Source organism: Pistacia vera, unplaced genomic scaffold, assembly GCF_008641045.1.
Source record: "Pistacia vera cultivar Batoury unplaced genomic scaffold, PisVer_v2 Contig593, whole genome shotgun sequence".
In the NCBI taxonomy this organism is placed as follows: Eukaryota; Viridiplantae; Streptophyta; class Magnoliopsida; order Sapindales; family Anacardiaceae; genus Pistacia; species Pistacia vera.
In genome coordinates, this window is record NW_022196438.1 from 633,490 (window position 1) to 645,598 (window position 12,109).

The window sequence follows — 12,109 nt, forward strand, 5'->3', positions numbered from 1 at the left end:
TAGGATCGTGCATTTCGGCTCCCTACTTGAGGACATGCGCGACGCGAAGAAACTCGTGACGACCGCGAATTTGAGGAAATACGGTTTCTTCAACGCAAGCGCGTCATTAGAGCCCCCATTGAGTAAGTCCTGCTAACTGGTCCTTTTTTGGTTGTGAATTGGAATACCTTTGCTAACGATGCTTTGCATGCAGCGACTATGCCTCCGAAGCAGTCAGAGCAGCCGCGACAAAGGCCGCTCAATTTCTCTCGGTCAAGAAAAGCCAAGGCGACAGATGGTGCTCTGACCGTTCCCTTATGGAGTAGGTGGTCCCCTGTGAAGCCATATAGAGGGAACGAGGCAGGCTTCAGGTCGGTCTCATCCAAATTCATTCTTTCGAAAGTTGAAGTGAACAGGATGTTCACAGCACTTCCGTTATCCACTAACATTTTCTAGATATTATGGCGCCCTATGAGGGGCATGATCACAAGGGCATCATCGTGAGGATGATGCAGCCAGGTCGCATCTTTTTCGGAGAAGGAAATTTCCTCCTCCCGGTGAACCTTTTGTGGTCGATGTGCCATGCTTATCGTTCTGATGGGCTCATGATGTGCCTCGCGAGCATACCTTTCTTGGGCGCCTCGCGAGTTCCCCGCGAAGTGCGGTCCCCCGAAAATTAAATTGAGGGTGCACACTCCTTTCTGATCGTGACGCTTCTTACTTGGCTCCCCCTGATTTTTCTCTTGTGAAGGAGCAGAGTCATCAATATACTTCTTGAAATGTCCTTGCTTGATGAGGTTTTCGATCGCCTGCTTGAGAGCTCGGCACTCATCGGTATGCTGTCCATTTTCCCGATGGAAGCAATAGTATTTTTTATTATTTCTGGTTGTCGTGGGAGTTTTCATGGGCTTAGGTTCTCCGAGCAGGTTGGCCTCCTCGGATTTATTAAGAATAGCCGATACAGATGCGTTCAGTGCAGTATATTGGTTTCTATCGCGATCGCGACGAGGGACGGGAGCATAGGACTTTTTAGGCTCGTAACAAGGTTTCTTCCCTCTTCGCTGATCGTCAGCGTCTCCCCTGCGATCAGCTCTTCTACTATCCCCCCGACCAGGTGCACTGCCTGAAGCGTCGGGGTTGCGACGGCGGAGTGCCGCCAATGAATTTTCTATCCGGAGGTATTTCTCCACAAGTTTATAGAATCCAGTGAGGGAAACATCGTACTCAGCCTGTAACTCTTTCCACAGGTCGGTTTGTGGATGAACTCCGGCTATGATGAGAGTCCGAACAGACTCTTCGAGAGTATGAGCCACCTTGTCAAGTTCTCTGTGGAAGCGGTCAATGTAAGATTGGAGGGATTCATCCATTTCTTGCCTTATATTGCCAAGGTAGCTCAAAGGCATCGAGAACTTCCGATTTGCTTGAAAATGCCTTAGGAACGTCGCGCTCATCTGAGGCCACGAACTGATTGATCCCGCTGGGAGCAACCTGAACCACTGTTTGGCATGAGAGGTCAAAGTCACTGCCAAACAATGACATTTTGCTAGGCCTGAGACTTGGTGAAGCTCCATCAGGTCGTTAAATTTATATAAATAATCCTGCGAATCAGAATTTCCATCAAATGCTCTCATGTCGGGTATCCTGAATCCTGGTGGGAGTGGAGCGGCTAACATTTCGAGAGAGAAGGGGGACGTAGATGCGACCTGCCCCTGTTCGTTTTGCTGAGCTCTTAGTCTGTCTAGAGCTTGCTGCAGCTCCTCAATTTACGACAATGGAGCTGCTTGGGGGTTGCTTTCACCCATGTGAGTTCGACTCTCGCAGTTACGATTGAGGAAGGTTCGGAGGTCGGGTTCCTCTTCACCTCGGTAGACGGTTTCGGCCACTCTCAACACACGCTAGCTAGAGGCGTGCGATGGCGATGAAAAGTGTGGGGTATTTTCACTACCTTCGTGGTGGTAAGAACCGCCCTGCGAAATGTGGGACCCTCTCGCACGATGACGATCAGGATTGTTCTGCTAGCAGTGATACGAATCGCCCCATCCAGCACTTTTATGGGTGTGCACTTGCGACGTGGCATGGGACAACTCGGGCTGCGTCCTTTCACTGAGTCTCAACGAGACTGGTATTCTGCTTGGGACGCGGTTGGTGTTTGCTGGCCCTTTGGAGCTTGTGGGCTTGTTCTTTGCCACTTGCTTACCCTTTCATCTACGCGCTGCAGTACTCGCGGCACGGGCTATTTCCCTTTGCCGCGCTTTCGCGTGACCTGCAGGCGTTTTTGGCGGTTGCACCGCCGCAGCTGACTTGGATAGCACGCCTTGGTCCAAACGGTCCAACCTTCAGCTGACCGTTTGGAGAGTATTGTCAAACCTCTCCAGGTAGCTTTTGATGGTGGGGTCAAGCTGTGAACTTGACGAGATATCCCCTATAGCATTTTGCGGGGCTGAAGGTTTTTTGGAAGAAGTGTCCCCTTGGACTTAGGGGAGCCACTCGGCGCCCTAGTTGGTTTGCTCAAGCTCTAGTTGGCGGGCCATTTGTTGTTGTAGGACCGGTAAGTTGGAGATTCTCCTGATGAAGGATGAACACTAAATCAGCCCTCCTTCTAGCGCCAAACTGTTGATGCGTGATTTTGACACCAACGAAATGCACGTGTGAAATGTTGAGTTGGCCCAAAAGACACACGTGAATGTAAAGGAAAATGACAATAAATGCAATGGGGACAGTTTTTAAAGTGGTTCAGATGCTAAGGAAGCAAGTTTTACGTCCACTGATGTTTGTATTATTGATAAGGGTCAGGTAGCCTCAGCTGACTGACTTTACAATGGTAATACAAGGTATCTAATGCTGTCTATTCTAGAGAGAGAGAGTGGCTGGTCAAGAGTAAAAATGTGCGAATCCCCTTAATGAGAGAGGAGCTCTCAACTTATAGTGGGATGCATTGAGGTAATGATCACTGAATCTGTAAGTTGGTAGGATGGTCCATGCAAATCCTTCTTTATGTCACATACCCATCTTCAAGAGTAATTCACGTGATTTGCTGCAGGGATTGAACACACGTACATCCTCTAACCTTTCTTCAATCTGGCGCGTACCCACTGTACTGACAGGAGTGTGCTGCTTGCATCATCACACGACGCGGCTGTGCCAGAATGTCAGTAAACTCTTCCCGAGGTCTGACCTTTCGCACTTAACTGGGCGCCACGTCAACCCTATTTTCCCAGGCATAACAACTTTTAATACTAAAATATTCTGACCTCATTTGCATTAACTTTTGGATGTCATTGCATTATAATTTTCTATATTAATATTTCTTGAGTTGATAACAAACTTGTACAAAAAAAAGTGAACATGAGGCCTATATACGACTTGTAAAGTTATAGAACTTTGACTTAATTATGTACATACTGTTATACGGGATATTGTTTAGGACCACTGCCGAGGTTTCAGTTTGAATCAATAAACCCACATGTGTCGAGTACAAGGATAATGTAAGATGCATTCAGCCATATGATAAGGATTTATATATGAGAATGATGATATGGATACTAAATTACTAATTGTTTAAACAACTTCTTCTGATTTTAACATATAATTAAAAGACTATGAAGGGGCTAAAACCAGAACCAGAAATACTTCTACTTGATGTACTTTTTCCTTCTATTGGGTTGAGCCACCGACGTAGAGTACTCAAATGATTTATTATGAGTTGGGCCAAGTGGCCAGAACTTAATCTGAAACTAAATAATATGTATTAAAATGCAAGTGCATTGCCTTTATAGGTCAACTAATATGAAATTGAGAAGTGGCGATCAGTACTTAATTTGATGACCTAATACAGTGGATGATTTCATGCACAGTAAATGAACAAACTCTTAACTGAAAAAGACCGCCTATGAACTTTTTTTTTTTTTTTTGCCCTTTTTTCACAAGTAGAAGTACCTTTTTGAACCAACAATATGATTTGAAATATCTAGGAATAGGTGACGTTACAGATTATTGCATTACTAGAGTTAGCTGGCGATTCAAAATCACAGATAAATTCTGAAAATGGTCATGTTCCACCTCCGTAGCTCATGCATCGATTGAATAGCGCGGCGCTCTGCTAGAAGTTCATTAAAGATAGATTCCTAGTGGTGTTTGGGGTCTGGTCCTCCAGGACTAATTCTCTTGGCGTCACTATAGCTAGGGGCAATGTCTTCATTCCTCATCTTTGCCTTGAGTTCATACGATTTTTCTAGCAGTTCTTGCAGAACTCGGGTTACGTCTTTCTTCTCTGGATGGAGCTGAAGATTTCTAGCTTCAAACCTTGAGAATGTAAACAAAAGCAAAGTGAAACATATGCAGAACTTCAGGCTAGCCATATTCCTCCTGAGGCTCTATAAGCTGTAGCTATATTGTAGATTAGTAATTCAAACTTGGAGAGCTAGCTCCTTATATAGCTATTGATCTTCTTATCTTTTGGATTTATATTCAAACAAAGTGGGAGTCAAATGGTGTATTTAGTTTGTCTTGTTTTGTAGTGCTGCCCATGTCGAGTTCATATCAAGAGAACAATTTTTTGATGGCAGTAGCCAATGTCTAATCACATATGAGCTGTCCAGTTCATTAAATTCTCCAAGGATGAAAATATATATTCCTAGGACTTCAAATTTCAGAAGCACTTTAGTTCAACCCGCATTGTCGTCAGCATTAAGTGTGGGTCTAGTCAGTTGCTAACTTTTGGTTTCGGTGACACTTCTGATGTTTTAAGGGTTGCCCTTCAATGCAACTTTCTCCGCAAATGTTTCCCCTGAGATTCCGAAGGGACAAACACGATTAATTTGGATTCCATAAAGCAAATGCACATTGCCCCCACTCAATAATTTTGCATTATGTCAAATACTTTAGGCTTTTACTGCTGCCAAACAACCGCTGGCTAAGTTAAGTTTTGTTTTCTTGTGTATGGTGCAATGCACTAAACACACAACACAGAGAGATTAGCTAGAAAAAGTTGGATGGATCGGTTTTCCTATATTTCATGCCATGAACAATCACGTTTATTCATTATTGTATAACAGTACAAGAACCGAAAAAAACTGTAAAGCTATGCCTATAGCACACAGTTCACTGTTCAGTACACACTTTTTTTGCTCTCTCTGCACATACAGTTACACAAATAGACACACTCAAAAACTACAACTAAAAGGTGTCTTTTTTTTTTTTTCACAACTACTAGTAGAAATAAATATACCGATTCCAACAGTAATGATGATCTTTATATTTCCGGTATTCTTCTATATATATGTAGCCGCCTGCGGTTTTGCGGAGGCCTCTTGTCTTGTTTATACACATTAGCTACTTATTTACCTGCATATATCCCAGTTGCCAAATAATTCTCTTGTCCTTTTTCATAAATGAAGTCCTTTTCTTTGGATGAGGTCTCCTGTCTGCGTAATCTCTGATGGCCAGCCCGCAGCTTAAATATTTTAAGTAATTTGGTTATCCAAACCAGTTTGGTATCTCCTCAACTTATTGCCACATGGCCATTATCATCATGTTGATAAAGGATTCAGATGATTATACAATAAGGTCTATCTATAATATCCAGTAACAATATTAATTGATATTGTAAGAGCTAAATATTCAAATATTGTTCAACATTAACTTGACTGAAAACACACGATAGATGTATTACATTTAAAGATGACTTTAAAAATGGTTAAGATCATATAAGAAGCCTCACTGTGTTGATCATAAACAGCTGGGCAATACTTAATGTAAAGTGAGATCAATAGTGGATAATGTACAAATGCATGAACATGATGATCCAATCAAGTTGACAAATAAACAGAGTATACGATTAGTGATATATAGCCTTCGGCCCTTGCCTTAATTTATATATTATATGATGCTGATGACATCTGCGAGTGCTAGTTACTGGATAATGAAGTCACTGCAAGAGATAGAGACCGCCATGATCGATGTGTCTGTCATTTTAAATTTTTAATCTCAGGAGCAGCAATTCATCTGAGATTTTAGAGGCTTTAATAAGCCTCTTACTTCCTACTAAGTAGTGCATTATATATTAGAATCCCACTACAACAATTATTCATTATTCTATGCAACTTGTTTTCCAAAGCATCCAAGTCTTCCACTATAAAGTGGTTAACTTTCTTTTTAATGTTTAATCATTCTTTCTGAAATTCTCCATATAACGTCCCTAACACCTCATTCTTCTTCGTGCTCTCCAACACCAGCAGAATCTGAAGATAAAGCCTTCTTTATTGAACTACAAGATATAAATAATATAAACTTAATTATATTCAAACATAATTTGAAATGGTACCACCCTTTGGTTGTCAAGTAGTTGAATAAGGATTCTTAGAGTATTACCCAAAAAGTCTTGAGTTTGATTCATCTCGGTTGCTAATAAGGGTGATCACTAAACAATTATTCAGCCGTTAACTTCAAAGCCACAAGGATTAATGGAGGAAAACAAAATTGAAATGGTAATTAAAATCCAATTACCTTAAACTCAATATTTTGAATTACATCAATAATCAATTGATACGTTCATCCATTCTGAATATAATATTATTTATGATTAATTTTGGTATCAGCAATATTCTTTTAGTCTAAGGATATCTAAGAATCTATAAAGCAAAATATTTAATTATAATCTTATTAAGTGGTGGGTTCGGCTTCCGCTTACGTATTCAATATTTTTACAATTTGGCGACACTCAAAACTAATTGATTACATGAAAGTAGAAGTGGGCTGGAGAAGTCAAACCCTTATTAAATTAAAGTATGAAATTGCTTATAATTTTCATCCGTCTGGCTCGCGACTATGAATTTTTAATAAGGTTAATGGCATGGGCGGAACATAACGAAGACTAGGCCGGTTGCTTAAATAAAATCGAATAGATAAACCTCTAATTATTAATTAATTTATTAAATACTTTATTAACTAATCTTGTTACCCAACTTATATTCTTCTAATTACCTATTAAAACTTCTAGAATATGAGTATTTCATCAAGATTCTAATTCTCATCTCTCTTTACACCTCGATAGATACTCTGTTAGCATGCCTTAGAGTTTGAAATTAAGTAATTAATTTAGCATATGACATATTTTCTGGAATTAAATTAATAAATATGGAGTTAATTTACCAACTATTATCAGCATATGAGATTGGAAATTAAGGATAAAAAAGTTAAATACATCTAACTGATTACATGGATTGGGATTTTATTTAAATAAATCAGATAAAATTTTGCATCGATTATAGCATATCAAGAACAACATATGAGAAGAAAATTTTCTCATCCATATAAAAAACTGTAATACCAGAAAGAATCTAAAACTAAAATCAGTAATTATATGAATTATCTGAACCCCATCCTCAATGACTTGGCGCTATTCATCTCTTCTCTTAAATCAGGATCCTCAGTAGCTCTTCTCTTCCGAGGATTTGAAGTAATACAGACAGAAACAGACGATAAAGGGGATAATGTGAAATCACTTTCTTGTGCTGAAATGTCGAAGAGATTGGAGATGTCAGCGAGAGGCCTTCTTAACCTTCGCTTAAAGGTTTTCTTGAAAGATGGGGCAGGAGGGTTAGTTTTGTTTGCAGGGAAAGGAGGGATATTTTCTTTGTTGTTGGCCATATTAGAGAAGGTTGATAGAAGAGAATGAAGATGGAGGAGGTATTTGTAGTGATGGGTAATTGGTTCATTTTGGAGGGATGATAAAAATTTGGCAGAAGGTTTTTTAATGTTTCTACAAATCTGAAAATTTGGATTTAAGAATTTTGAGTTTCAAGGAGGGAGTTAAATTTTATGTTTTTGAGTTGTGTCTGAATTGTTATTAGTCAAAGGAGGGAGTTTTTCGTTTTTGGAATTTCAGAATACTAGAGGAATCTGACAAAATTTGGGCGCCTAGAATGGGGAGCCAAAACAGATGAAAGCCAAACCTGGGTCTGAGTTGGGTTGGGATCGGGTTTGCCTCCATTTTCTGAGGCCTATAACAAAAGGTTTATTTCGTTTTGAGTCTGGGCCGCCAACTAAGCATTAAATTTGTGAATAAGAAATTAAATACTTGCCCTAATAAGAGGGCTCGGTTGTCTAATTCTAATATACAACAAATTAGTATAATATGCATTTATAAAAAGGTAAAAAAATATTATAACAAAGTATCAAGTGTTAATAATGTAAAGTTTTGATCAAGCAACCATGGTTCACATACTGCACCTTAAGAATTTGATTTATAAGACATAAATTGTTAACAATTTATCTATCTTAGTTTAATAATTTCGAATATATAATTAATTAAAGTTGAAAAATGGTTACCATAGACCCTCTTTTGATATACTCTAATTTAAAATAAAAAGGTTTCATACTTTTATTAATTAATCAGGATTCTCTTATATATATATATATATATATATATATATATAGAAAACGTTCTTTCTAAAATATTTCATACTTTTATTAATTCTTAGAGGGAATTTTAATAATTTTTTTACCAAAAAAGTTCCTATTTTTTAATCATTTGAGAAACATTGGCTACAAAAATATAAAATTTTATTTAGATCAATGTATAATATAACGTTTTTGGAATTAAAAATTTGTTGATGCCTTAATATTAATAAATTGTAGAAGTGAAAACTTTGTATTTGAAGTTAAAGTAAATAGGAAATAAAGTTAAATGGCCACCTCCCTTACGTGGGCCTGATATTAATTATAGATGTAACTTGCAAGGAAGTTTAAGAATAGAGTGCGGCCTCTTTTCTTCTATAGCCCATAGGCTCAATGGGCCTGTAATAAATCCAATTAATAGATTGGTTGTACCAAACTGAAAATTTCTCCCTTACAATACTCTTTTCTTTTATAACTGTAAACCTATGTTTATTAAATATTTCTTTAATTTCATCTTTCCTATAAACACTTTTGACTCTATACATGTATATACATAAATCTTGATTTATTTATTTACACAGTTTAAATGTTTTGGACAAACAAATAAAAAGTGATTTTCGTTTGGATATCGCACGAGTTTATTTGTCTTTCACCATTATACTTATTTAGAGCAAGTAATTTTCAAGACACAATACTTTGATTCAGGTTATTATTCATGTTGATACTTTGCACCAACTAGAACAATCTAATTGACCTTGATGGAATCAAAACTGATATATGCGTGATTACGAGTAACCAGTAATGTTATGAATGAAAAGCAGTAAAATAATGACACAAATAGTTTTTAAAGTAGTTCGACAAGTTAAACTCTTGAGCCTACATTCACTGTTGTTGTATTTGCTGTGAGAACTTACAATAATATTCCCAGAACAATTTACTAACCCCTTTCTCATTGTTGGAGAAGGTTTATATACAAATTTTATACAAAAGAAAAAGCGAAAATAAAATGATTATAATTAAGATTGAAATACAACTCCGATATTTTGTGATTGAGCATTGAGATTGCTGTCGATCTGATTTTTTTTTAGATATTTGAGAACTAAAGTTATTTGTGAACTGATTGAGCAACTATAAGGATTGGTCGCGACTAGCTTGTGCTAGGTCGAGCTACAACTCAACGAACTTATACTAAGTCGAACAATCGAGTGAGTCAAACTAATTCTGGATCAAGCTATAACCTCGTAATTCTCCAAGCTTGATGGAAAAATCACACACAACAATTCATATTGTTGATTTTTATCTAAATAATGACCTAAAAGAATACCGATTTCATAAAATAGATGAAGGTCTATATTATTTGACCATTATAAGGAGTGAAGAGATAGAAATGGAAATCCATGGAAAGTTGGTGTTTAAAATTGAAATGTTCTTAGTGTTGCGTGTTGGCTTTTGATGCCAGCCCATAAGTACTCATCTCATCATGTTTCAGTAAAATCAAAGTCATGCGCATTTTGAATAAAGTGTTACATTATAGACACATAAAAGCATCGACTATTCAATTCTCACGCCTTCTTTTAAACAACTTGACTTAATTAAAATAAATTGTCATAATCTTTTACATTTTTAATTTCAATTCAAAAACCTGATATATTATGCTTTTGAAAGAAAACCCATAATTGAAAATCATTTTAATTATAGAAAACAAATAGCATGAGTAAATGTTACAAAGTGTCACTTTACAAAACCAATGCCAAGATTGAATTGAACTGTGATATTTCTTTGTTATAAAAGTCCCAGGTTTAATAAAATTTCAAATCAAATTGGTTTGACAATAGACAGACGGTGACAAATACGGCTAAGAAGATAAGAGAATAATATTACAAGCAAAGAAAGAGTGGACGACTTTCTGTAGGTTGCAGTTGCACTCTTGCTTCGTAAAACTTTCACCATCACAATTGGATTTGGGAAATCAGCTAAAGATGATTTGCTAAGCAGTGACCTCATCCTCACCGGATTTCATCTATACATTTACACTAAAAAAACAAAAAAAATGTTTTGCGTCTATGCAATATGCCCATTTTGCTCCATCCCATCCTCACCAAAATCAATTCGTTTGAGCAATTAGAAAAGATTTAATCTAATTTCCTTTCAAAATCTTGAAAATCATAAGTGCATGGTTACCATTTAATTAAATGGCTTTGGGTTTGGTAAAAGTTATAAGTTAAGGAGCATTGCATGATTCTTTTAGAGTCTTACCTTTGAAAAGAGGAAGGAATGTTGTAAAGCAAAATAAAGGAGAAAAAAAAACTCAAAGCAACTTCCATGGTTGATGACAGTACTGAATCATATTTGACAACTCTCTCTTCTCCACTTGCCTAGTCATTATCACCAGTAAAGATAGTACTGGACCTACCATTGGTATAATTATTGGAATCATCCATCCAAACTTTTTGCACCCATCTATATATGCTTATGTTATTCAACTCTCCAAATTGCGTTATGTTTATATATCGAATTCCATGCCCCGTCGTAACATGATAAATTAATACAAATTTTGATTTTATTTGAAAAGATTTATAAATCTTTATTTATGTGAAAATAATAGATTTATAACCACTCATCCTTTGTTGCTTCTAAAACTTATCCATTTAAGGTCGAATTCCCACTTTGAAAATTAATGCTTGATTTGTGTCGCCAGAATTTGATGTTCTGTTGAGTTAATTAACATTCTTATATTAAAAACTGTAAATCTTTCTCGAATTTTACAGTATATATATATATATATATATATTGGTATAATAAAAGTCGTTGTGAATGAATGATAGCAACAAGACTTGGGTGTAATGTGTAGAGAAAAGTGGTTAACTGATGATGAAGCTGTGTAGCCATGTCAATGAAATTAAAGAGATCTGATTAGATGTTCATTAAAAACCACAGCTTCGTTGTCCTCATCTCTGTCCCTCTTGAAGGTGGTTTGTGTATATGAGTAATATTACATTTACAAAGTCTCCATACAAAGATACATATACAAAGTGATGTGTCATACAATGATTAGACACTGAATTTGACTTTAGTTAAAAAGTTGATTTTATAAATTCACTCTCCCAGTATGACACATCATTTTGTATACACATTCTTGTATGAGGACTTTGTAAGTGTAGTATTATTCTTGTGTATATATACAGCACTGCATAGTGTATACAGTGAATGAGCTAGCTAGGTGCTGTCGTTTTTACAAGTGGGACGCCCGCCATTTGATTGGCTCTGCATGCATGCGCAATCAATTAATGTTAAATATACAAAAGACTACTCTTTTGTATATAATGTTGATTGTGACAGCAACTGCTTTCCCAATTAATATTATTAATTCTTGATAATTACTCATCTTTTGCTTATGCAACTTGGTTTTCACCAAGACCGTCAAGGAGAAAAACAAATTTTACCTTCTTGGATACAACTCCGCCGCTCTCTTTCAGGTACGACAGAAATCAGTATTAATTAATTTTGGAGAACTTTGTTGCATGGAATCTGCTGAATTTTTTTTTTTTTTTTTTTTTTAATTTTCTCATTACACTAGGGTTTACTCTGAAAGTTGTCGTTAAACTTTCAGATTTTCATGCTTTCCTTCATAACCTAGAACTAGAATATGATGTGATTATGTTGAAACTTTAGGTTGGTACCTTTGAGTAGAGAGAAAGAGATAGGTAGCAAGCACGGCTTTTGGTGTATGCAT

General features: G+C 36.8%; 1 protein-coding gene across 1 annotated transcript; it reads right to left on the reverse strand.

Moving 5' to 3' along the window:
• Positions 1–431: 431 nt before the first annotated feature.
• On the reverse strand, positions 432–1,346 carry LOC116110047. Its single transcript, XM_031396288.1, has 2 exons — positions 1,293–1,346; positions 432–1,163 (listed from the first exon to the last, which is right to left on the reverse strand). Exons 1-2 carry the CDS (start codon positions 1,344–1,346, stop codon positions 432–434), a joined length of 786 nt encoding a protein of 261 aa, XP_031252148.1.
• Between the last annotated feature and the right edge of the window lie 10,763 nt (positions 1,347–12,109).

Bases quoted from the DNA above. Each gene is read 5' to 3' on its own strand.
- LOC116110047 (XM_031396288.1), bottom strand. From the start codon at position 1,346: ATGGATGAATCCCTCCAATCTTACATTGACCGCTTCCACAGAGAACTT. The intron at 1,164-1,292 runs GTGGCTCATACT...AAACTTGTGGAG, and splicing joins TCCACAGAGAACTTGACAAG to AAATACCTCCGGATAGAAAA.